Below are 25,521 nucleotides of genomic sequence, written 5' to 3' on the forward strand. Positions count from 1 at the left end.
TTAATTAATAAAATATTAATTGATTTAAAAATCTTTTACAGATTTGTTAGAAATACATGACAATGATTTTATGATCTAGGTCGTTCTTTCTTTTCTTTATAAAGTGCAAGTAACGAAACATTAGCAACTTTCACTACTTTGAATCGAACTCCTGGAATATCACCCACTGCATGACCTTTACGACCAAAACCTGCTACCAAAACTTCGTCATTCTCCTCGATATTGTTTAAACAACCATCCCTAGGTACAAAAGCAGTAATTTTCTTGCCATTTTTGATAAGTTGCACTCGTACGCATTTACGAATAGCAGAGTTTGGTTGTTTGGCTTCTACACCACTGAAAACATATGATCGTTGAATTAAAATTTCATATAGAAATTTATTCTAATTCGAAGAGATTAATATAAATATGATATAATAAGAGACAAATAATATAAATATACATACACTTTTTCTAAAACAATACCCTTAGCATGAGAAGCACCACCGAATGGATTGGCTTTCCACCGCGTTCCCAAGTGAGCTTTTTTGTAGTCTTTATCATTCCATCGTTGATCGCGTCTGTGGTTTACATGCTTACGCGCAGTACGAAGACCACGAGGTTTACCTGTAAATCAAAAAGTTAGGTTATGTATCATTTTTATTTAATACATTTCATCTTCATTTTATTATTTCAAAATCTTCTACTAAACATTTAATGAAACTATAGTTAAAACAAATTCAACAGTCGATGAGAACAACACATATTTATTAATTTCAGATTTACACTTTTAAAAACAATGTAATTTTAACATCGACCACTGACCCATCTTGCTCGTTTCTTTATACGATCGGAAGAGGCTAACGTGAATATCTAATAAATCAACGTTGTCTGTTACCGATGTATTGGAAATTATACGATTTCGAATGAAGTATCCGCATGTAAGCGTCTTCGATTATAGCTTGATACTTTTTAATTGGTCGACAGAATTTAGTAACCCCATTAGGATTAGATATAGATAGATTTTTATTAATAAGGTAAAAGTCAAATGAACATGTATAAAAAATATAAATTAAGAAGAGAAAGAACAATTATTTTTTTTTTTTTTGTTGTTGTTAAAGGGTATTATCTTTAGCATTCCTAATACGCATATCCTTACAAGCGCCGGTTATACAATATTACTATTTTATTTATTATAGGTATAACTTATTTTGAAATGAGTTAACGAGTTAATGAGTTTATTTCTTTGCCCTGGAAGTCCTTCAGATATAAAATACATTATTACTTGGACTCCAACTGATGGTGCGATTTTTAAAATAATTGAGAATCAACCATTATTTCAACGAATGATTTTCCCGCGGATATAAATGGCGTCTTTTTCACCGCAACGTGATTTATATCTATATGTGGGTTTGTTGTGACAAATCTAGCAAATATTTGATGGAATATGACTACTGCAAATGGGTTTTCAGACTCACAAGAGTCTGATATATTAGGTGAAGAAGAATATAAGGCACTAGTAAAGGATATGTAAGAAGTGTTGATATATAATTATTATATTACATTCTCATCGATATCGATATTTTATTTTTCGCTTGTATTAAATATATTACATGTTATGTTGCTTTATTTAGTGGATTTAGTGGATCTTGGATGCAAAGTATAACAGAGGAAATGGAGGAAAAGTACGATTTGCCACAACAATATTTGGAATCTAAAAAGCAAATGAAAGATGAAGAAGAAGAACAAGATGAAGAGTATTTTCAAGAACTTGATCCTGCTATTCCAATAAAAGAAGAGTTTCCTGGTCGTTATAATTTTCAGGTTTCATTGGGTAATCTGGATTCTAGTAAGAATTGGGTAGTAAGTATATAATTAAACTGTTATTAATTACATACAATAATGTCTTAAATATGTAATTTAAGTTTATTCATCTTATATAGTATTCACAAGTATTAAAAAAAGTATTTATCAACATGGAAGAAACACTGCCATTACGTTTTAAGTGGGAACCACCTGAAGATGGTCTTCTTTTACGTACCGCCATGGTTTTTAGTTTAGATCAGTATGCTAGTGATCCAGTTAGAAGATGTCATAATCACATGGCACCAAATAATCCAAGTAATAGAGATGTAGCCCCCAGAGTGATTAAACATGTTGTTCGTTGTACACACCATCTTACCATGTATGAAGAAAGAAGTGAACATCTGTCTATAGTGGTACCCCTTAATAGACCACAACCTGGTTCTCAATATGTTCCAGTGTGCTTCAAATTTTTATGTAAAAATAGTTGCCCATCTGGAATGAATCGCAGACCAACAGAACTAATTTTTACTTTGGAAAATTGTAATAGAAGAATTTTGGGTCGACAAAGACTTCCTGTTAGAGTTTGTAGTTGTCCTAAAAGAGATAAGAAGAAAGAAGAAGCTGAAGTAACAGATGCACAACCTGATATAAAAAAAAGAAAACTTTGTATACCAGTTGGGAAAAAAATGATGCCTTCCTGTGATACACATGTCTTCAATGTTCAATTAAATATTGTTGGAAAAGAAAACTACTTGGCTGTATTAAAGTATGCATATGACATCATGGCGGGTCAAGCAATAAAAACTGGTCAGCTTGATTTTTTTAAACCGTACATGGATGATATATTGCGTAAAACTCCCTAAATGCATATTTGCATGAATGTTATGTCTTTCACATATATGTTTAAAAAAAACAAGGAACATGGTTTTATAATGTGCTATCTATTTATATATTTTACAAAGCTAATAATGTATATTTTAATAATTCCATTTGTTATTGCACGTTGATCTTAATAGATGACTATCCTCTTTTATAGTGGATTCTATAATGCATCATAATACTACTTATATATATTTATATTATTTAGTAGTATATATATATATATATATATATTAATATTAATATTGTGATACTATACATCTTTTACACTAGAATACAATGTATTTTATAATTTTTAATAGCTTTTATGTATATTCTATATCTCTAACTGTTCATTTGAATGACATTCTATTAGTTGAATGTCCAATGTGTACAATAACAAAGCATTTGGTAAGGGGGCAATATGTTGGGATGTTAACATCATGGGATTTGTAAGACTTGCAACACTTCTACGCATTCTTATCTCAGTACCATTCTGCCCTTTACCATATAAAGTCCATTCCCATGGTATTTTTCCCCCTCTGGTACTACTGATCCAAACAATTTCATCTTCACACTGTATATTTATGATTGATAACATTATTTTGTATACGAAATAAATAACTGTATCAAGCTTAAGAAATATACCTGAAAGAAAAAGAGATCTTCACCACAGTGCAATATGTAAACAGCTTTTGAACCAAATGGAAGAGGTACTGGAAGTTTAACACAAATAGAATAAAAATGAACTTGTGGTAGTTCATGAATTCCGCTCAAATGTTCCAATACGGTAACAGGTGTAATAATATCTTTACATCCATTTTGCCTTGAAAGAGGACACATGATTTGGGTACAGGTTATAGAATCTATAGAGCCTCCCCAAATTGGTGTGGGAGATACATTGGACATTAAACTATTATTACTTGATATTAAGGTAACAGTTGCATCAGATTGCAAATGATTGTCAACGTCTTTCATAGTCTCTTTTGACAATTCTCCAGTACTTGCAGATTTCGTTCGATCATAAAAACTTGCATGTTCATCAGGGTTTAAATCTACAGGTGCAGTATTTGCATTTGGCTTTTCATTGGACAATATTGTTAAATTATCCACTGAAGCAGCTTTTTCCAATCCACCGCGAAATAACCTGCTTAATAATAATTGACGTGTTTTCGTATTTGTAAAATCATGTTTCTCCGCTGTTTGTTTTAGTTCTTTCTTCTTGTTTTTACCAAAAAGCCGATCTTGAAGATTTCGCGTGTGACATTCTGCATTGTTATTTACATTGCCTTTTATGTCAAAAATGTCCTGAAATAACTTATGAAGTTTATCCGCGAGCAAACACCTTCCTTGACCCAGTCTAACTCTACAAATCGGACAACGATGTGTTTTCGATCTACATCCAACACAAATGATGTGACCATGAACACATTGAGAAACTGGAGGCAGGGAGCTTTCCAGACAAACTGGGCATTCTAGAGCTCGTGTCTAAATGAATTTAATAATTACTTTTTTAAAATATCGTAAAGTGTATCTAGACAAATTTAAAGAATAATTCTTTAATAATAAAGGAACTATCTAATATCAGAGTATACAGACCACTCCAGCTACTGCATTTGCAAGTTTACAGGCCACATCTGGCAGTGGTCCTTTCACAGCTATTCCGGTTTCTTTTTCTCCTTTGTTAATGCATCTCCAAATAAATAATTTTAAATCACATCCTTCATAATGATGGACTAAAGCTGCTATTTGTTTTACTTTTAATCCTATTAAATCCTTTCCATCGATACTAATTAAACAATCTCCAGCTCTAAAATTTAACAAACAAAATAAAACAGATTATTTCGTTGTTTCTCTTATTCTTACCTAAGTCCAGCATGATCAGCAATACTCCCGGTTTCGATATGGCTTATCCACGGATAAGGGTCCCACTTTGATTTTGTTAAATGAAATCCGCAAGATTTACCAATTGCTTTCGTTTTTTTTATATTTTCTAATATTATACAAATTTCCCCCGTAAAGGCTGTATCGATTGACGTACTGTTTTCCGCCATATAAATCTTAACGCCTGCAGATTCAGTTAAACGTTCTGAAGTAGATGCAACAGACATAGTTTTCCCGAGATTTTCTATTAATTACGCTCATTTAAATTTTTATTATTATTTAACATGTAAATGTTATGATCTTCACGAGGGCCACGCAATAATAAAACTGATCGAATCTGTTCTCTAAGCACGTTAAAAGTCTTGCTTGTGCACCTTCACCTACTTTCGTGTCCTTGACATTTATTCTCCGAGGGAATTCCAGTGTTGACCTTTTCCTTTTACTTCGACATTGAAATAAATATAAATCTAAAGGAAATGCTTTTTTACAGAATGTTATAAATGTATTTCTTATATTGAAACATGTATGTTTTAATAATGAAGGCCTTATTAATAATAATTAATTGTTATATATGTCGGAGATGAAAGGACACCGGAGCCTTCCCTCTGAAACTTCGGGAACATCCGTAAGATTGTAATTAAAGCTTACAGTCGTAACTAAACAATTTGCCGTCATTCTGCCCAATTGTACTTGTTTGCGATTTATGATAATAAACTTGTGCTCAAGGCGACCATCAGTAGCCGAACGTAGCCGCGGTCAACGGGACGGACGCTTCGTCTAACAAAGGTGTGGAGTTATAGTATGACCCTCATTAAAAGAAATACCCATACAGGTACTTGACAGTAAAACATTCCAACGGTTCCTTCGGACAACGAATACCAGATGTTGAGGCACTTACGCAGCACAAGTCCAGTTAGCCTGAAGACCCGCTATAAAACCTGGGTTTTTGGTAATTAAGATTTTCCAAACGGACAGACAGTCTTTGTCCCAAATTGACCAATTGACAGCGACGTCAACTTTCCTTACTTTCGGAACGAGGGCTATACCCGACGAATCCGATGATCTCGTGTCCTTAGACACACCCCATCATAGTTTTCCTCTGTGGCATCATTGGGACGAAAATCCATTCTTTCTGGAGATCTCATCGACGAAGGGACTAGCGCCGTACGATCCGTGAGTAGTACACGTTTGAGTTAGAGCAAGTATATCTTTCATCCCGTTCACCGTGGATTCGTCGTCGAACCTAAGACCAACGTCACTAACATCGCAAGCCCACTAACATGCCCAACCACCGCTGTTGATTGTCGAATCGGTAGTGTCCATACTCGTAGTATCAGGCCGTATCTTCGTTATAACACAACGATGGCCAACTCCAAGGGAGGTCTATCAAACGCCCACAACCCTGTTCCTGGCTCTTCTCCGACATATATATCACCTGTATTGATGCATAAATGCTGTCATAAGTATGCCATCCTTTCATGGCATTAGTATTCTTACGTAGTAGACCCCTGTAAGGGTGTCTTATCTGAACATGCATCATTTATTATTTCTATTGCTTGAACGCCCGGTATCATTTAAATCGGACAGTTGCTTACAGCGATCTGTCGTCTGAACAGACACATCAAGTACGTTAGTAAGCTGATTGTGAGATAGGTTAGGATGATAAATCATCAAATCAGCTATAACTTCAATTAAATTAGGTACTGAACACACAAAAAATGCCTATTATAAAATTATAAAAAGTTCATAATTTTTATTAGTGAAAAGATTACCACAGTCGACAAATTTATCTTTCAGTATGGAATTAACTGCATTGGACTCTTATTTATACTCTTTATTTTCACTTCACATTTATTATAAATTGTACACAAAATACAAGTCTTGCAGAAAGAATGTTGAATATAGAGATTCACCGAAATAAAATATAATATTCACAAAAGTAAATATAAAAAAAGTGTTCAAAAAGTACTAATCTTACATACTATTTGAGAAGATACAATAATATCAAAGAGTGGAATGTCTTCTACAAATGTTAAAATACTTTCAAGAAACAAATCATGTTTTAACTATTTTAACTAAAAATATCTCAATTTTAGCTTCAAACATTATAACTAATATGTTCTCCTTTTGCATAATGAGATGCATGTTTTTTTGTGTTTCTTTTTTTTCCCCCGATCTGATATTCAACATTCACCAATTAATTTGTCTTTAACCAATGGTAATTACACATTATAGACGACACAGATACAAGTTCACGCTCAATAATTTTTGTTTTAATACAGCTATCCGAAGCAACTGATTCTGAGATTCATTCTTCTATTTACTCAGAAAGTTCCTCAAAAGTCGACTCGATACATTTACATATCATATTATTAAGGGTTTCTCCATCATGAAATTTCAGATATACACCGTCTAGGGAAGGTATACCATCATATGTACATAACAGGGGAACTTTAGTTGCTACTATGTGAGCCAGATAATCATCTACTTCTTTTATCAGAGGAATATCTCTAGGGACATCTTTTAGTAAGAGCTTTGTCATAGAAAAGCGGACCTTTTTTAAAAATTGGATTAGTAGATTAAATAGATATAAATACTTCTAAACTATATTATCATACATATATTAAATTATAACCCACCTTCTTCAAATTATCAGGTAAAATCTTAAGTTTCTTCATATCTGTAATAACTTCTTTTCTACCAAGATCAAGATATAAAATTGTAATTCTATCATCTTGTACCCTAGTAACAAATGCACGATAATAATTTTCGTCAACAGACTGAACTATTACCGCATCCCCAACATTTGGTGGTTTTCTTAAAAATGGAGCTTCAAGAAAAGAAAAAGAAAATGGTATTTTTATTTTATACGAACTTATACAGAGTTAGCTTAATTCTTATTAAATGTTATCAACTATATTACGTACATGTTTCAGCGCATTTCGCAATAGTTTGCATAACATGGTTATAATGTTCCAAACCTACAGTATTTATGGGACGAACATACATATGTATATGATCTCGATAACCAGTAACGCATACCTGGAAAAATAGTTTTCATAAAGAAATGATACTTTGTCCAAAAGCAATAGTAAAATAAATAAAATAATAGTAAAATAATAATTATTTTTATTTAGATTAAAACAAAAAATCATACCTCAGTTTCATTATTCACTTCAGCACACTGTGTTCCCAATTGTTGAAGCGTTGGAATCCAAGGCTTTACAGTAGCTTTTATCTTAGAATCATCTGTATAAATTAATATTTCATATCCGTCTTGTTCCTTAATACGTGTTCGGCCTAGTACTTCATACTCACATATATCACCATCCTAGGATTTATAATTGAGAAATTAAGAATTAACATACATTATCTTTAACAACATATTCGATATTACAGATCTTACTTCCAATTTATGCCTATCATCAGTTATTTCACATAGTGCACTAAATGCATAAGTATCTAAAGCGATTTGTTCGCATGTAGTAATATTTTTAATTGTCTCTACTTTAGCTTCGTCTATATTAGCAATTTTTAAGAATGGTAGCTCAGATACAATATATCCTCTAACCCACTCTTTGTCCGCTTGTTGACCATAGAACATATCTTCTATATTTAGACTAAAAATTAATAATTTTACAAACTATATTAACGTTTAATTTGTTGAAATAATATGTAGCACATTGCTATTATTTACTTATTTATTGTACGTTTAAAATCTTCCGGGACTGCAGCTAATGAGGCCATTACTTTATCAAATTGATGTTCTGCATTATTAGGCAATAATGTAATACCGTATGTGTTATTCTTTAGTACGGCATGAACTTCGAGAGTACCCACTTCTCCAACAGTTAGAGCATTCACTATACTTTTTTCTTTGCACAAAGAGTATAATGCTTTATTGCAAGTGGATATTTCTGAAGTAACCACAGTTTCCTCTTCAACTTTTGCAATAGTTGAGGTATTTGGACTTTGATCATTATCTGTCTGCATTACTTCTGATGTTGATATATCATTCTCATTTTTAACTTCAACATCAGCTACTTTGCTGGAATCAACCGATGTCATTTTTACACTTCTTATATCCTCGTATTTGAAATTTGTATATTTCTCACAAGCTCTTTGTGATAATCGAATTTTAGCACAAAATCTTGGAATATTCTCGTATTTATCAATTTTAAGTTAAATTATTCCGAACCTATTTTGAAAATTTGCGAAAGAATCGAAAAAAAAACATCAAGAATTATGACCTACTTACGAATCTGAAAAACATGGATGACCAGTACATGAAAATTGTGAACCAGCATAGGTCTGTGGCACACTCTAGCGTAAATACCTTGTACTACAGTAAGGTAAAAGTTACCGCGACTAATTTAACTATACAGCAACGCGGTCGTGGCAATGAACAAAGTTTATTTAAGAAATTTATCGATTTAATGTCAAAATTATTAATCAATAATAACTGTGATCACTCCCAAATTTCGTATTTCATTTTGATTCATAAGACACACATTTCGAAGATATAAATCGCACGTTTCTTAATACCATAAACTTCAATTAAATTAATGTTTACTGGCATTAGTTAATAACTATTCGTGTTATTGGATAATGAATAGATCATAAACAATCATGTAAAATCCTAGCAGACGTATTCTCGTGTTTGATGATTTGATGTCCGACTTGACGTGTTTTCAATCTACATCCAACACAAACGATATGACCATGAACAAACCAAGGACTTGGTGGCAGTGAGATTTCCTGAAAAACTGAGCATTCTAGAACTCGGGTCTAGATGAATTTAGTAATTAATTTTCTAAAATATCGCAAAGCGTCTGCAAGTTTACAGGCCACTTCTGGCAATGGTCCTTTCACTGCTACGCAAATTCTTTTACTCCTTCGTTAATGTATCTCCAGATAAATTATTTTAAATCACATCCTTCATAATGGTGGATTAAAGCCGTCATTTGTATTATTCTTAGTCCTATTAAATCCTTTCCATCGATAATAATTAAACAATCACCAACTGTAACATTTAACATATAAAATAAAAACAGATTATTCCTTTGTTTTTCTTATTCTTACCTAAGTCCAGCATGATCGTCAAGATACCCGGTTTCGATACAGCTTAGCCACGGATAACGATCCTACTTTGATTTTGTTAAATGAAATCCGCAAGATTTACCAATTGCTTTCGTTTTTTTTCTTTTTTTTAATATTTTCTAATATTATACATATTTCCCCCGTAAAGGCTGCATCGATTGACGCACTGTTTTCCGTCATACAAATCTTACCACCTGCAGCTTCAGTTAAACGTTCCGAAATTGATGCAACAGACATAGTTCTCCCGGGACTTTCTATTAATTACATTCATCTAAATTTTTAAGCTATGAATATGCAAATGTATGATCTTTACCAGGGCCATACAATAATGAAACTGATGGAGTCCGTTCTCTAAACACGTTAAAACACTTGCCTGTGCACCTTCACCTAATTTCGTGTCCTTAACATTTATTCTTCGAGGGAATTGCAGTTTTGAACTTTTCCTTTTACTTCAACATTGATTATAAATTTGAAAAAAACGTCTTTTTACAGAATGTTATAAATGTATTTCTTATACTGAAACATTTACGTTTTAATAATGATGGCCTTATTAATAAGAATTATTATGTTGCTATATATATCACCTGTATTGATGCATAAACGCTGTCATAAGTATGCCATCCTTTCATGGCATTAGTATTCTTACGTAGTAGACCCCCGTAAGGGTGTCTTATCTGAACATGCATCATTTATTATTTCTGTTGCTTGAATGCCCCGTATCATTTAAATCAGACAGTTGCTTGCAGCGATTTGTCATCTGAACAGATACATCAAGTAGGTTATTAAGCTGATTGTGAGCTAGATTAGTATGATAAATCATCAAATCAGCCATAACTTCAATCAAATTAGGTACTAAACACACAAAAAGGTGCCTATTATAAAATTATAAACTTTTTATAATTTTTATTAGTGAAAAGATTACAGCCGCAGTCGACAAATTTATCTTTCAGTATAGAATTAACTGCATTGGACGTACTCTTTGCTTTCGCTTCATATTTATTATAAATTGTACACAAAATACAAGTCTCGCAGGAAGTATGTTGAATATAGAGATTCACCGAAATAAAATATAATACTGACAAAAGTAAATATAAAAAAAGTGTTCAAAAAGTACTGATCTTACATACTATTTGAGAAGATACAATAATATCAAAGAGTGGAATGTCTTCTACAAATGTTAAAATACTTTCAAGAAACAAATCATGTTTTAACTATTTTAACTAAAAATATCTCAATTTTAGCTTCAAACATTATAACTAATATGTTCTCCTTTTGCATAATGAGATGCATGTTTTTCTTTTGTTTCTTTTTTTTCCCCCCAATCTGATATTAAACATTCACCAATTAATTTGGCTTTAACCAATGGTAATTACACATTATAGACGACACACAGATACAAGTTCACGCTCAATAATTTTTGTTTTAATAAAGCCATCTGGAGCAACTAATTCTGATATTAATTTTTCTATTTACTCAGAAGGTTTCACACGATATAGCTCGATACATCTACATATCATATTATTAAGGCTTTCTCCGTCACGAAATTTCAGATATACACCTTCTGTGGAAGGTATACCATCATATGTACATATCAGAGGAACTTTATTTTCCACTAGGCTGTCCAGAATTTCAATTATTGGTATTAACGGAGGGATATCTTTAGGAATACCTTGTAGAAGGATTTTTGATATACAATACCCAAGCTATTTTAAAAATTAGATTAACAGATTAAATAGATTATATAGATTAAATAGATTAAATAGATATAAATACTTTTAAAATATGTTATCAAACATATATTAAATTATAACCAACCTTCTTCAAATAATCAGGAAAAATCCTAAGTTTCTTCCTATCTACATATTCTCTACGACCAAGGTCTTGGTACATAACATGCGCCCTATCTTCCTGTACCTTAGTAATAAATGCGCGATAATAATTGCCATCAGCAGACAGTGCTAATGCCAGTTGCCCAATATGTGGATCTTCCAAAAATTCAGCTTTAAAAAAGGAAGAAAAATGTTATTTTTGTTTTATACGAGTTTATACAAAGTTAGTTTAATTCTTATAAAATGTTATCAACCATATTACGTACATGTTTCAGCGCATTTTGCAACAGTTTCCATAATAAAGTTATAGCGTGCCAAACCTAGAGTATCTAAGGGACGAACGTACATATGTATATGATTTTGATAACCAGTAACGCATACCTGAAGAAATAGTTTTAATAAAGAAATGATACTTTGACCAAAAGCAATAGTAAAATAAATAAAATAATAGTAAAATAATAATTATTTTTATTTAGATTAAAACCAAAAATCATACTGTAGTTCCATAATTCACATGACCACATGGTACTCCCAATTGTTCCGGCGTTGGAATCCAAGGCTTTACAGTAGCTTTTACCTCAAAATGTCCTTTAAGAATTAATATTTCAAATTTGTCTGGTTTCTCCTTATCTGTTTGGCCTGTAACTTTAAACCGATAATCTTGACCTTCCTACAAGTTATAGTTGAGAAAATAAGAAGTAACATACAATACACTTAACAGCATATTAGATACTGTATATCTTACCTTAAAATTATGTGTAGCATCAGTTAATTCACATACTCCACTAAATGCATACATATCTGAAAGGGGTTTTTCGCATGTAGCAAGGTTACTAACTAGCACTAATTTAGTTTCGTCGACCATAGCTAGTTTTAAGAATGGTAGCACACATATAACATATCCCCTAACCCAATCTCCGTCCAATCTTTGACCAAATACAAAATCTCCTATACTTGGTCTAAAAATTAATAATTTTTGCAAAGTGTATTAACGTTTAATTTGTTTAATTAACTTGTTTAAGTAATGTATAAGATATTGCTATTATTTACCTGCGATTTTTCCATTGAGTAGCTTCAGGGATCACTATATTTAATTGATCCAATAATTCCTCATAATCAGAGGCTGCACTCGCAGGCCATATTGCAATACCATATACACCCTTCCTTATTTCTTCCAGAAATTCGAGGGTACCCAATTCGCCAACTTTTAGAATATTAACTATACTCTTTTCTCTGCAGAAAGAATATTTCGCTGGATCGTAAGCGAATAAATCTGAAGAAACAACAGTTTCCCCATCAACTTTTGCAATAGTTGAGGTATTTGGATTTTGATCATTATTTGTCGTAATTACTTGGGATGTTGACGCATTCGTCCCGTTTTGAACTTCCACATTAGTTACTTTGTTGGATTCAATCGATGTCATTTTTACACATACTATATCCGCGCCTGTGAAATTTGTATATTTCTCACGAGCTTTTTGAGATAACCGAATTTTAACACAAAATCTTGGAATATACTTGTATTACTCAATTTTAGATTAAATTATTCCAAACCCATTCTGAAAATTAGCAAAAGGATCCAAAAAGAACATAAAGCAATTTTCGGTTACTTACGAATCCGAAAATGGATAACATAGGTTGGCACATCATCACTATATTCACATTTTGAAACAGTATAGACCTGTGGCTCACTCTAGCGTAAATACCTTGTACTACAATAAGGTAAAAGCTACTACGGCTAATTTAACTATACAGCAGCCTGGCCGAGGAAATGAACAAACTTTATTTAACAAGTTTATTGATTAAACGCAGGAATTATTAGTCAATAATAACTGTGATCACTCTCAAATTTCGTATTCGATTTTGATTCATAAGACACACATTTCGAAGATATAAATCGCACGTTTCTTAATACCATAAACTTCAATTAAATTAATGTTTACTGGCATTAGTTAATAACTATTCGTGTTATTGGATAATGAATAGATCATAAACAATCATGTAAAATCCTAGCAGACGTATTCTCGTGTTTGATGATTTGATGTCCGACTTGACGTGTTTTCAATCTACATCCAACACAAACGATATGACCATGAACAAACCAAGGACTTGGTGGCAGTGAGATTTCCTGAAAAACTGAGCATTCTAGAACTCGGGTCTAGATGAATTTAGTAATTAATTTTCTAAAATATCGCAAAGCGTCTGCAAGTTTACAGGCCACTTCTGGCAATGGTCCTTTCACTGCTACGCAAATTCTTTTACTCCTTCGTTAATGTATCTCCAGATAAATTATTTTAAATCACATCCTTCATAATGGTGGATTAAAGCCGTCATTTGTATTATTCTTAGTCCTATTAAATCCTTTCCATCGATAATAATTGAACAATCACCAACTGTAACATTTAACATATAAAATAAAAACAGATTATTCCGTTGTTTTTCTTATTCTTACCTAAGTCCAGTATGATCGTCAAGATACCCGGTTTCGATACAGCTTAGCCACGGATAACGATCCTACTTTGATTTTGTTAAATGAAATCCGCAAGATTTACCAATTGCTTTCGTTTTTTTTTTCTTTTTTTTAATATTTTCTAATATTATACATATTTCCCCCGTAAAGGCTGCATCGATTGACGCACTGTTTTCCGTCATACAAATCTTACCACCTGCAGCTTCAGTTAAACGTTCCGCAATTGATGCAACAGACATAGTTCTCCCGGGACTTACTATTAATTACATTCATCTAAATTTTTAAGCTATGAATATGCAAATGTATGATCTTTACCAGGGCCATACAATAATGAAACTGATGGAGTCCGTTCTCTAAACACGTTAAAACACTTGCCTGTGCACCTTCACCTAATTTCGTGTCCTTAACATTTATTCTCCGAGGGAATTGCAGTTTTGAACTTTTCCTTTTACTTCAACATTGATATGATTATAAATTTGAAAAAAACGTCTTTTTACAGAATGTTATAAATGTATTTCTTATACTGAAACATTTACGTTTTAATAACGAAGACCTTGTTAATAATAATTAATTATTATACAGGGTGGTTGGTAACTGGTGGTACAGGCGGAAAGGGGGTGATTCTACGCGAAAAAAGAAGTCGAAAATATAGAATGAAAATTTTTTTTTTTTAATTTTTCCATCGAGCAACGATTTACAGTGAGATCCGTTATAACGAGACGTGATATAGTGCACGCGTACCCAGCGAAAATTCAAAGTCGATTTCCTCGAAAACGAAGCCCCAAACGAAAAATTTTTATTCTATATTTTCGACTTCTTTTTTCGCGTAGAATCACCCCCTTTCCGCTTGTATCACCAGTTCCCAACCACCCTGTATATATCACCTGTATTGATGCATAAACGCTATCGTAAGTATTATACTTTAGTTACTATATTACACGAGCTTGTAAATGGTGAGGTGTTACAGTTGCTTACAGCGATCTGTCATCTGAACAGACACATCAAGTAGCTTAGTAAGCTGATTGTGAGATACGTTAGGATGATAAATCATCCAATCAGCTGTAACTTCAATTAAATTAGGTACTGAACACACAAAAAATGCCTATTATAAAATTATGAAAAGTTCATAATTTTTATTACTGAAAAGATTTCCGCAGTCGACAAATTTATCTTTCAGTATAGAATTAACTGCATTGGACGTACTCTTTGCTTTCGCTTCATATTTATTATAAATTGTACACAAAATACAAGTCTCGCAGGAAGTATGTTGAATATAGAGATTCACCGAAATAAAATATAATACTGACAAAAGTAAATATAAAAAAAGTGTTCAAAAAGTACTGATCTTACATACTATTTGAGAAGATACAATAATATCAAAGAGTGGAATGTCTTCTACAAATGTTAAAATACTTTCAAGAAACAAATCATGTTTTAACTATTTTAACTAAAAATATCTCAATTTTAGCTTCAAACATTATAACTAATATGTTCTCCTTTTGCATAATGAGATGCATGTTTTTTTTTTGTTTCTTTTTTTTGCCCCCAATCTGATATTAAACATTCACCAATTAATTTGGCTTTAACCAATGGTAATTACACATTATGGACGGCACACAGATACAAGTTCACGCTCAATAATTTTTGTTTTAATACAGCTATCTGGAGCAACTAATTCTGAGATTAATTTTTCTATTTACTCAGAAGGATTCACACGATACGGCTCGATACATTTACATATCATATTATTAACGCTTTCTCCATCAGGATAATTCAGGTATACACCTTCACTGCTTGGTATACCATCATATGTACATATCAGAGGGACTTTATTTTCCACTAGGTTCTCCAGAATTTTAATTATTGATTGTATCGGGGGGATATTTTTAGGAACATCTTGAAGAAAGATTTTTGATATACAATGTCCAAGCTATTGTAAAAATTGGATTAACAGATTAAATAGATTAAATAGATATAAATACTTTTAAAATATATTATCAAACATATATTAAATTATAACCCACCTTCTTCAAATATTCAGGATAGATCTTAATTTTCTTCCTATCTATATATTCTCTACAACCAAGATCATCGAACAGAAGTTCCACTCTTTCTTTCTGTACAGTAATAATGCATCCACGATAATAATTGCCATCACCACGCAGTGCTAATGCCAGTTGCCCAATATGTGGATCTTCCAAAAATTCAGCTTTAAAAAAGAAAGAAAAATGTTATTTTTGTTTTATACGAGTTTATACAAAGTTAGTTTAATTCTTATAAAATGTTATCAACCATATTACGTACATGTTTCAGCGCATTTTGCAACAGTTTCCATAATAAAGTTATAGCGTGCCAAACCTAGAGTATCTAAGGGACGAACGTACATAACTACATGACTTCGATAAGCAGTAACGCATACCTGAAAAAATAGTTTTAATAAAGAAATAATACTTTGACCAAAAGAAATAGTAAAATAAATAAAATAATAGTAAAATAATAACTATCTTTATTTGAATTAAAACCAAAAATCATACAGTAGTTCCATAATCTAGATCAGTACACGGTACACCCAATTGTTCCGGCGTTGGAATCCAAGGCTTTATAGTAGCTTTTAACTCAGAATCTCCTTTAAGAATTAATATTTCAAATTCGTCTGGTTTCTCATCATCTGTTCGGCCTATTACTCTAAATTGATAATCCTCATATTCCTACAGGTTGTAGTTGAGAAATTAAGAATTAACATACATTATATTTAACAGCATATTAGATTCCGTACATCTTACCTCCAATTTATATGTAGTATCAGTTAATTCACATACTCCAGTATATGCATACATATCTGAAAGGGGTGGTTCGCACGTAGCAAGGTAACCAACTCGCACTAATTTAGTTTCGTCGATCATAGCCAGTTTTAAGGATGGTAGCACACATATAACATATCCCCTAACCCAACTGTTGTCCACCCTTTGACCAAATACAAAATCTCCTATATTTGGTCTAAAAATTAATAATTTTTGCAAAGTGTATTAACGTTTAATTTGTTTAATTAACTTGTTTAAATAATGTATAGGATATTAATATTATTTACCTATGATTTGACCATTGAGTACATTCCGGGATCGCTGCTTCTATTTCATCCACTAAACTCTCATAATCAGCATCTGTACCGTCAGGCCATATTGCAATACCATATACACCCTCCTTTATTTCTGTCATAAAGCGGAAAGCACCCGTTCCTCCAACATTTAGAGTATTAACGATACTTTTTTCTTTGCAGAAAGAATATTTTGCTGGATCGTAGGCGAATAAATCTGAAGAAACCACAGCATTCTCAATAACACTTGCAGCAGATGAGGTATTTGAATCTTCATCACAAGGTGTCGGAAGTACTATGTATGTTATTAAATTCGCCTCATCATGAACTTGAAGTATTTCGCCCGAATCACCTGATTCCATTTCTACACGTATTATATCCGCGCCTGTGAAATTTGTATATTTCTCACGAGCTTTTTGAGATAACCGAATTTTAACACAAAATCTTGGAATATACTTGTATTACTCAATTTTAGATTAAATTATTCCAAACCCATTCTGAAAATTAGCAAAAGGATCCAAAAAGAACATAAAGCAATTTTCGGTTACTTACGAATCCGAAAATGGATAACATAGGTTGGCACATCATCACTATATTCACATTTTGAAACAGTATAGACCTGTGGCTCACTCTAGCGTAAATACCTTGTACTACAATAAGGTAAAAGCTACTACGGCTAATTTAACTATACAGCAGCCTGGCCGAGGAAATGAACAAACTTTATTTAACAAGTTTATTGATTAAACGCAGGAATTATTAGTCAATAATAACTGTGATCACTCTCAAATTTCGTATTCGATTTTGATTCATAAGACACACATTTCGAAGATATAAATCGCACGTTTCTTAATACCATAAACTTCAATTAAATTAATGTTTACTGGCATTAGTTAATAACTATTCGTGTTATTGGATAATGAATAGATCATAAACAATCATGTAAAATCCTAGCAGACGTATTCTCGTGTTTGATGATTTGATGTCCGACTTGACGTGTTTTCAATCTACATCCAACACAAACGATATGACCATGAACAAACCAAGGACTTGGTGGCAGTGAGATTTCCTGAAAAACTGAGCATTCTAGAACTCGGGTCTAGATGAATTTAGTAATTAATTTTCTAAAATATCGCAAAGCGTCTGCAAGTTTACAGGCCACTTCTGGCAATGGTCCTTTCACTGCTACGCAAATTCTTTTACTCCTTCGTTAATGTATCTCCAGATAAATTATTTTAAATCACATCCTTCATAATGGTGGATTAAAGCCGTCATTTGTATTATTCTTAGTCCTATTAAATCCTTTCCATCGATAATAATTGAACAATCACCAACTGTAACATTTAACATATAAAATAAAAACAGATTATTCCGTTGTTTTTCTTATTCTTACCTAAGTCCAGCATGATCGTCAAGATACCCGGTTTCGATACAGCTTAGCCACGGATAACGATCCTACTTTGATTTTGTTAAATGAAATCCGCAAGATTTACCAATTGCTTTCGTTTTTTTTTTTCTTTTTTTTAATATTTTCTAATATTATACATATTTCCACCGTAAAGGCTGCATCGATTGACGCACTGTTTTCCGTCATACAAATCTTACCACCTGCAGCTTCAGTTAAACGTTCCGAAATTGATGCAACAGACATAGTTCTCCCGGGACTTTCTATTAATTACATTCATCTAAATTTTTAAGCTATGAATATGCAAATGTATGATCTTTACCAGGGCCATACAATAATGAAACTGATGGAGTCCGTTCTCTAAACACGTTAAAACACTTGCCTGTGCACCTTCACCTAATTTCGTGTCCTTAACATTTATTCTTCGAGGGAATTGCAGTTTTGAACTTTTCCTTTTACTTCAGCATTGATATGATTATAAATTTGAAAAAAACGTCTTTTTACAGAATGTTATAAATGTATTTCTTATACTGAAACATTTACGTTTTGATAACGAAGACCTTGTTAATAATAATTAATTATTATACAGGGTGGTTGGTAACTGGTGGTACAAGCGGAAAGGGGGTGATTCTACGCGAAAAAAGAAGTCGAAAATATAGAATGAAAATTTTTTTTTTTTAATTTTTCCATCGAGCAACGATCTACAGTGAGATCCGTTATAACGAGACGTGATATAGTGCACGCGTACCCAGCGAAAATTCAAAGTCGATTTCCTCGAAAACGAAGCCCCAAACGAAAAATTTTTATTCTATATTTTCGACTTCTTTTTTCGCGTAGAATCACCCCCTTTCCGCTTGTATCACCAGTTCCCAACCACCCTGTATATATCACCTGTATTGATGCATAAACGCTATCGTAAGTATTATACTTTAGTTACTATATTACACGAGCTTGTAAATGGTGAGGTGTTACAGTTGCTTACAGCGATCTGTCATCTGAACAGACACATCAAGTAGCTTAGTAAGCTGATTGTGAGATACGTTAGGATGATAAATCATCCAATCAGCTGTAACTTCAATTAAATTAGGTACTGAACACACAAAAAATGCCTATTATAAAATTATGAAAAGTTCATAATTTTTATTACTGAAAAGATTTCCGCAGTCGACAAATTTATCTTTCAGTATAGAGTTAACTGCATTGGACGTACTCTTTGCTTTCGCTTCATATTTATTATAAATTGTACACAAAATACAAGTCTCGCAGGAAATATGTTGAATATAGAGATTCACCGAAATAAAATATAATACTGACAAAAGTAAATATAAAAAAAGTGTTCAAAAAGTACTGATCTTACATACTATTTGAGAAGATACAATAATATCAAAGAGTGGAATGTCTTCTACAAATGTTAAAATACTTTCAAGAAACAAATCATGTTTTAACTATTTTAACTAAAAATATCTCAATTTTAGCTTCAAACATTATAACTAATATGTTCTCCTTTTGCATAATGAGATGCATGTTTTTTTTTGTTTCTTTTTTTTGCCCCCAATCTGATATTAAACATTCACCAATTAATTTGGCTTTAACCAATGGTAATTACACATTATGGACGGCACACAGATACAAGTTCACGCTCAATAATTTTTGTTTTAATACAGCTATCTGGAGCAACTAATTCTGAGATTAATTTTTCTATTTACTCAGAAGATATCTCACAATTCATCTCGATACATTTACTAATCATATCATTAAGAGTTTTTCCGTCACGAAATTTCAGATATACACCATCTGTGGAAGGTATACCATCATATGTACATATCAGAGGAACTTTATTATCCACTAGGTTGTCCAGAAGATCAATTATGTCTTGTAGTGGTGGGATATCTGGATAAACACCTTGTAGTTTTAGTTTTGACATAAAATATCCAATCTATTTTAAAAATTAGATTAATAGATTAAATAGATATAAATACTTTTAAAATATATTATCAAACATATATTAAATTATAACCGACCTCTTTCAAACTATCAGGATGAACCTTAAGTTTCTCCGGATCTACATACTCTCTACGACCAAGATCATGGTAGATAACTTCCACTCCAACTTCATGTATATCAAGAATACGTGCACGACAATATTTTCCATCAGTGGTCATTGCTAATACCGTTTGACCAACTTTTGGATCTTTTAAAAATGGAGCTTTAGAAAAGAAAGAAAAATAGTTCTTTTTTATTTTATACGAGTTTATACAAAACTTTGTATTTAAGTTTAATTCTTATAAAATGTTATCAACCATATTACGTACATGTTTCAGCGCATTTTCCAACAGTTTCCATAATAAAGTTATAGCGTGCCACACCTAGAGCATCTAAGGGACGAACAAATAGATGTATATGATTTCGATAACCAGTAATGCATACCTGTAAAAATGGTTGTAATAAAGAAATGATACTTTGACGAAAAGCAGTAGCAAAGTAAATAAAATAATAGTAAAATAATAACTATTTTTATCTAAATTAAAATCAAAAATCATACCTCACGTCCATTAGTCACATCACCACATAGTATTCCCACTTGTTCCACCGTTGGAATATAAGGCTTTACAGTAGCTTTTAACTCATAATCTCCATTAAGAATCAATATTTCAAATCCATCTTGTCCTTCATTATCTGTTTGGCCTGTTACTTTAAATTCAAGCGCTTCACCTTCCTACAAGTTATAGTTGAGAAATTAAGAAGTAACATACAATATACTTAACAGCATATTAGATACTGTACATCTTACCTTCAGTTTATGTGTAGCATCAGTTAATTCACATAATCCACCTAATGCAGGCATATCTAAAAGCGGTGGTTTGCATGTAGCAAGCTTAAGAACAAACACTATTCTAGCTTGGTCTATCATAGCCATTTTTAAGTATGGTATCAGACATACAACATATCCCCTAATCCAATGTGTATCAAAGGTTTGACCAAATACAAAATCTCCTATATTTGGTCTAAAAATTAATAATTTTTGCGAAATATATTAACATTTAATTTGTTTAATTAATTTGATTAAATAATGTATAGGATATTGCTATTATTTACCTACGATTCTTCCATACAGTAGCTTCCGGGATTACTGAATACATTTGCTCGAAAAAGTCATCATAATCTCTCTCAGGCCACAATGTAATACCATATACACCCTCCCTTATTTCTGAAATAATTTCGAGAGTACCCACTTCTCCAACAGTTAGAGTATTAACTATACTATTTTGTTTGCAGAAAGAATAATTCGCTGGATCGTAAGCGAATAAATCTGAAGGAAGCACAGTTTCCTCATCATCTTTTGCAATAGTTGAGGTATTTGGATTTTGATCATTATTTGTCTGCATTACTTCCGATGTTGATACATCATTCTCATTTTTAACTTCAACATCAGCTACTTTGCTGGAATCAACCGATGTCATTTTTACACTTATTATATCCTCGTATTTGAAATTTGTATATTTCTCACGAGCTTTTTGAGATAACCGAATTTTAACACAAAATCTTGGAATATACATGTATTACTCAATTTTAGATTAAATTATCCCAAACCCATTCTGAAAATTAGCAAAAGGATCCAAAAAGAACATCAAACAGTTTTCGGTTACTTAGGAATCCGAAAATGGATAACATAGGTTGGAACATCATCACTATATTCACATTTTGAAACAGTATAGACCTGTGGCTCACTCTAGCGTAAATACCTTGTACTACAATAAGGTAAAAGCTACTACGGCTAATTTAACTATACAGCAGCCTGGCCGAGGAAATGAACAAACTTTATTTAACAAGTTTATTGATTAAACGTAGGAATTATTAGTCAAGAATAACTGTGATCACTCTCAAATTTCGTATTCGATTTTGATTCATAAGACACACATTTCGAAGATATAAATCGCACGTTTCTTAATACCATAAACTTCAATTAAATTAATGTTTACTGGCATTAGTTAATAACTATTCGTGTTATTGGATAATGAATAGATCATAAACAATCATGTAAAATCCTAGCAGACGTATTCTCGTGTTTGATGATTTGATGTCCGACTTGACGTGTTTTCAATCTACATCCAACACAAACGATATGACCATGAACAAACCAGGGACTTGGTGGCAGTGAGATTTCCTGAAAAACTGAGCATTCTAGAACTCGGGTCTAGATGAATTTAATAATTAATTTTCTAAAATATCGCAAAGCGTCTGCAAGTTTACAGGCCACTTCTGGCAATGGTCCTTTCACTGCTACGCAAATTCTTTTACTCCTTCGTTAATGTATCTCCAGATAAATTATTTTAAATCACATCCTTCATAATGGTGGATTAAAGCCGTCATTTGTATTATTCTTAGTCCTATTAAATCCTTTCCATCGATAATAATTAAACAATCACCAACTGTAACATTTAACATATAAAATAAAAACAGATTATTCCGTTGTTTTTCTTATTCTTACCTAAGTCCAGCATGATCGTCAAGATACCCGGTTTCGATACAGCTTAGCCACGGATAACGATCCTACTTTGATTTTGTTAAATGAAATCCGCAAGATTTACCAATTGCTTTCGTTTTTTTTTTCTTTTTTTTAATATTTTCTAATATTATACATATTTCCCCCGTAAAGGCTGCATCGATTGACGCACTGTTTTCCGTCATACAAATCTTACCACCTGCAGCTTCAGTTAAACGTTCCGCAATTGATGCAACAGACATAGTTCTCCCGGGACTTACTATTAATTACATTCATCTAAATTTTTAAGCTATGAATATGCAAATGTATGATCTTTACCAGGGCCATACAATAATGAAACTGATGGAGTCCGTTCTCTAAACACGTTAAAACACTTGCCTGTGCACCTTCACCTAATTTCGTGTCCTTAACATTTATTCTCCGAGGGAATTGCAGTTTTGAACTTTTCCTTTTACTTCAACATTGATATGATTATAAATTTGAAAAAAACGTCTTTTTACAGAATGTTATAAATGTATTTCTTATACTGAAACATTTACGTTTTAATAACGAAGACCTTGTTAATAATAATTAATTATTATACAGGGTGGTTGGTAACTGGTGGTACAGGCGGAAAGGGGGTGATTCTACGCGAAAAAAGAAGTCGAAAATATAGAATGAAAATTTTTTTTTTTTAATTTTTCCATCGAGCAACGATTTACAGTGAGATCCGTTATAACGAGACGTGATATAGTGCACGCGTACCCAGCGAAAATTCAAAGTCGATTTCCTCGAAAACGAAGCCCCAAACGAAAAATTTTTATTCTATATTTTCGACTTCTTTTTTCGCGTAGAATCACCCCCTTTCCGCTTGTATCACCAGTTCCCAACCACCCTGTATATATCACCTGTATTGATGCATAAACGCTATCGTAAGTATTATACTTTAGTTACTATATTACACGAGCTTGTAAATGGTGAGGTGTTACAGTTGCTTACAGCGATCTGTCATCTGAACAGACACATCAAGTAGCTTAGTAAGCTGATTGTGAGATACGTTAGGATGATAAATCATCCAATCAGCTGTAACTTCAATTAAATTAGGTACTGAACACACAAAAAATGCCTATTATAAAATTATGAAAAGTTCATAATTTTTATTACTGAAAAGATTTCCGCAGTCGACAAATTTATCTTTCAGTATAGAATTAACTGCATTGGACGTACTCTTTGCTTTCACTTCATATTTATTATAAATTGTACACAAAATACAAGTCTCGCAGGAAGTATGTTGAATATAGAGATTCACCGAAATAAAATATAGTACTGACAAAAGTAAATATAAAAAAAGTGTTCAAAAAGTACTGATCTTACATACTATTTGAGAAGATACAATAATATCAAAGAGTGGAATATCTTCTACAAATGTTAAAATACTTTCAAGAAACAAATCATGTTTTAACTATTTTAACTAAAAATATCTCAATTTTAGCTTCAAACATTATAACTAATATGTTCTCCTTTTGCATAATGAGATGCATGTTTTTTTTTTGTTTCTTTTTTTTGCCCCCAATCTGATATTAAACATTCACCAATTAATTTGGCTTTAACCAATGGTAATTACACATTATAGACGACACACAGATACAAGTTCACGCTCAATAATTTTTGTTTTAATAAAACCATCTCGAGCAACTAATTCTGAGATTAATTTTTCTATTTACTCAGAACGTTTCACACGATATGGCTCGATACATTTACATATCATATTATTAACACTTTCTCCATCAGGATATTTCAGGTATACACCTTCACTGCTTGGTATACCATCATATGTACATATCAGAGGGACTTTATTTTCCACTAGGTTGTCCAGAATTTTAATTATTGATTTCAACGGGGGGATATTTTTAGGAACATCTTTTAGAAAGATTGTTGACATACAATGTCCAAGCTATTGTAAAAATTGGATTAACATATTAAATTGATTAAATAGATATAAATACTTTTAAAATATATTATCAAACATATATTAAATTATAACCCACCTTCCTCAAATATTCAGGATAGATCTTAATTTTCTTCCTATCTATAAATTCTCTAGCACCAAGATCATATAACACAAGTTCCACTCTTTCTTTCTGTACAGTAATAATGCATCCACGATAATAATTGCCATCACTGCGCAATGCTAATGCCAGTTGCCCAATATATGGATCTTCCAAAAATTTAGCTTTAAAAAAGAAAGAAAAATGTTATTTTTGTTTTATACGAGTTTATACAAAGTTAGTTTAATTCTTATCAAATGTTATCAACCATATTACGTACATGTTTCAGCGCATTTTGCAACAGTTTCCATAATAAAGTTATGGCGTGCCAAACCTAGAGTATTTAAGGGACGAGCGAACATAATTATATGACTTTGATAAGCAGTAACGCATACCTGAAAAAATAGTTTTAATAAAGAAATAATACTTCGACCAAAAGCAATAGTAAAATAAATAAAATAATAGTAAAATAATAACTATCTTTATTTGAATTAAAACCAAAAATCATACCGTAGATCCATAATCCATATCAGTACACGGTACACCCAATTGTTCCGGCATTGGAATC

The 25,521-nt window shown here is 32.1% G+C and overlaps 6 protein-coding genes and 3 long non-coding RNA genes across 37 annotated transcripts in view; 4 read left to right on the forward strand and 5 right to left on the reverse strand.

Moving 5' to 3' along the window:
* On the reverse strand, positions 1–953 carry LOC126870182 (40S ribosomal protein S23). Its single transcript, XM_050627673.1, has 3 exons — positions 805–953; positions 447–606; positions 1–336 (listed from the first exon to the last, which is right to left on the reverse strand). The coding sequence occupies exons 1-3, from the start codon at positions 806–808 to the stop codon at positions 69–71; spliced, it is 432 nt and encodes a 143-aa protein (XP_050483630.1). The 5' UTR covers positions 809–953; the 3' UTR covers positions 1–68.
* LOC126870169 (tumor protein 63) lies at positions 772–2,963 on the forward strand. Its single transcript, XM_050627656.1, has 4 exons — positions 772–920; positions 1,179–1,509; positions 1,614–1,842; positions 1,923–2,963. Exons 2-4 carry the CDS (start codon positions 1,427–1,429, stop codon positions 2,646–2,648), a joined length of 1,038 nt encoding a protein of 345 aa, XP_050483613.1. The 5' UTR covers positions 772–920; positions 1,179–1,426; the 3' UTR covers positions 2,649–2,963.
* On the reverse strand, positions 2,945–9,970 carry LOC126870164 (uncharacterized). 2 transcript variants are annotated; one of them, XM_050627646.1, is made up of 5 exons: positions 9,822–9,970; positions 4,510–4,711; positions 4,243–4,453; positions 3,292–3,951; positions 2,945–3,220 (listed from the first exon to the last, which is right to left on the reverse strand). In XM_050627646.1, the coding sequence occupies exons 1-5, from the start codon at positions 9,862–9,864 to the stop codon at positions 2,981–2,983; spliced, it is 1,356 nt and encodes a 451-aa protein (XP_050483603.1). In that variant the 5' UTR covers positions 9,865–9,970; the 3' UTR covers positions 2,945–2,980. The 2 variants fall into 2 exon arrangements, with proteins under 2 accessions (XP_050483603.1, XP_050483602.1); XM_050627645.1 differs by having other exon boundaries at positions 3,292–4,131; positions 9,822–9,875.
* Positions 6,347–18,319, reverse strand: LOC126870167 (uncharacterized). Its single transcript, XM_050627652.1, has 8 exons — positions 17,640–18,319; positions 8,786–8,838; positions 8,225–8,575; positions 7,934–8,147; positions 7,685–7,858; positions 7,455–7,569; positions 7,167–7,357; positions 6,347–7,081 (listed from the first exon to the last, which is right to left on the reverse strand). Exons 3-8 carry the CDS (start codon positions 8,518–8,520, stop codon positions 6,848–6,850), a joined length of 1,224 nt encoding a protein of 407 aa, XP_050483609.1. The 5' UTR covers positions 8,521–8,575; positions 8,786–8,838; positions 17,640–18,319; the 3' UTR covers positions 6,347–6,847.
* LOC126870158 (uncharacterized) overlaps positions 8,922–25,521 on the reverse strand; it is a 39,251-nt gene continuing 22,651 nt past the window's right edge. For 2 of the 25 annotated variants that reach the window (XR_007691166.1, XR_007691165.1), the window contains exons 14-15: positions 18,626–18,685; positions 14,016–14,122 (exon numbers count right to left, since the gene is read on the reverse strand). The gene's annotated coding sequence lies outside the window, so the exon portion shown is untranslated. Of the gene's footprint in view, positions 9,551–9,712; positions 10,009–14,015; positions 14,179–14,241; positions 14,416–18,517; positions 18,919–23,018; positions 23,182–23,244; positions 23,814–25,521 lie in introns of those variants that run through there. The other 23 variants (XR_007691173.1, XR_007691145.1, XR_007691160.1 and 20 more) reach the window with 21 other exon arrangements.
* On the reverse strand, positions 9,713–22,097 carry LOC126870165 (uncharacterized). Of its 3 annotated transcripts, XM_050627649.1 has the most exons (9): positions 21,519–22,097; positions 21,214–21,427; positions 20,965–21,138; positions 20,789–20,849; positions 11,723–11,776; positions 11,443–11,627; positions 11,101–11,330; positions 10,212–10,384; positions 9,713–10,070 (listed from the first exon to the last, which is right to left on the reverse strand). In XM_050627649.1, exons 1-8 carry the CDS (start codon positions 21,977–21,979, stop codon positions 10,381–10,383), a joined length of 1,383 nt encoding a protein of 460 aa, XP_050483606.1. In that variant the 5' UTR covers positions 21,980–22,097; the 3' UTR covers positions 9,713–10,070; positions 10,212–10,380. The 3 variants fall into 3 exon arrangements, with proteins under 3 accessions (XP_050483606.1, XP_050483604.1, XP_050483605.1); XM_050627647.1 differs by lacking the exons at positions 9,713–10,070; positions 10,212–10,384; positions 11,101–11,330; positions 11,443–11,627; positions 11,723–11,776 and adding exons at positions 10,601–11,099; positions 15,627–15,856; positions 15,951–16,135 and having other exon boundaries at positions 20,735–20,849; XM_050627648.1 differs by lacking the exons at positions 9,713–10,070; positions 10,212–10,384; positions 11,101–11,330; positions 11,443–11,627; positions 11,723–11,776 and adding exons at positions 19,630–20,358; positions 20,444–20,628 and having other exon boundaries at positions 20,735–20,849.
* On the forward strand, positions 10,341–15,559 carry LOC126870195 (uncharacterized). The gene is made up of 2 exons (XR_007691220.1): positions 10,341–10,476; positions 15,007–15,559. It is a non-coding gene; the product is annotated as an uncharacterized LOC126870195 (long non-coding RNA).
* LOC126870194 (uncharacterized) overlaps positions 17,133–25,521 on the forward strand; it is a 14,766-nt gene continuing 6,377 nt past the window's right edge. For both annotated transcript variants that reach the window (XR_007691219.1, XR_007691218.1), the window contains exon 1: positions 17,133–17,281. This is a non-coding gene — a long non-coding RNA (uncharacterized LOC126870194). The remainder of the gene's footprint in view (positions 17,282–25,521) is intronic.
* On the forward strand, positions 17,290–22,845 carry LOC126870196 (uncharacterized). Its single transcript, XR_007691221.1, has 2 exons — positions 17,290–17,595; positions 22,097–22,845. It is a non-coding gene; the product is annotated as an uncharacterized LOC126870196 (long non-coding RNA).

This window comes from Bombus huntii, chromosome 10 (genome assembly GCF_024542735.1).
Source record: "Bombus huntii isolate Logan2020A chromosome 10, iyBomHunt1.1, whole genome shotgun sequence".
Taxonomy (NCBI): domain Eukaryota; kingdom Metazoa; phylum Arthropoda; class Insecta; order Hymenoptera; family Apidae; genus Bombus; species Bombus huntii.

Coding starts and splice junctions, on each gene's coding strand:
- LOC126870182 (XM_050627673.1), bottom strand. Junction 337..446: donor GGTATTGTTTTAGAAAAAGT/GTATGTATATTT, acceptor ATATGTTTTCAG/TGGTGTAGAAGCCAAACAAC.
- LOC126870167 (XM_050627652.1), bottom strand. CDS start 8,520: ATGCAGACAGATAATGATCAAAGTCCAAATACCTCAACTATTGCAAAA. Junction 8,148..8,224: donor TTTAAACGTACAATAAATAA/GTAAATAATAGC, acceptor ATTAATTTTTAG/TCTAAATATAGAAGATATGT. Junction 7,358..7,454: donor TGCGAAATGCGCTGAAACAT/GTACGTAATATA, acceptor CTTTTCTTGAAG/CTCCATTTTTAAGAAAACCA.
- LOC126870164 (XM_050627645.1), bottom strand. CDS start 9,864: ATGTCTGTTGCATCAATTTCGGAACGTTTAACTGAAGCTGCAG. Junction 4,454..4,509: donor GCTGATCATGCTGGACTTAG/GTAAGAATAAGA, acceptor GTTAAATTTTAG/AGCTGGAGATTGTTTAATTA. Junction 4,132..4,242: donor CAAATGCAGTAGCTGGAGTG/GTCTGTATACTC, acceptor AAATTCATTTAG/ACACGAGCTCTAGAATGCCC.
- LOC126870165 (XM_050627647.1), bottom strand. CDS start 21,979: ATGTATATTCCAAGATTTTGTGTTAAAATTCGGTTATCTCAAAAAGCT. Junction 20,850..20,964: donor ATGTGACTAATGGACGTGAG/GTATGATTTTTG, acceptor CCATTTTTACAG/GTATGCATTACTGGTTATCG. Junction 15,857..15,950: donor ATCCTGAATATTTGAAGAAG/GTGGGTTATAAT, acceptor TTTTTACAATAG/CTTGGACATTGTATATCAAA.
- LOC126870169 (XM_050627656.1), top strand. CDS start 1,427: ATGACTACTGCAAATGGGTTTTCAGACTCACAAGAGTCTGATATATTA. Junction 1,510..1,613: donor AAGGCACTAGTAAAGGATAT/GTAAGAAGTGTT, acceptor TGCTTTATTTAG/TGGATTTAGTGGATCTTGGA. Junction 1,843..1,922: donor ATTCTAGTAAGAATTGGGTA/GTAAGTATATAA, acceptor CATCTTATATAG/TATTCACAAGTATTAAAAAA.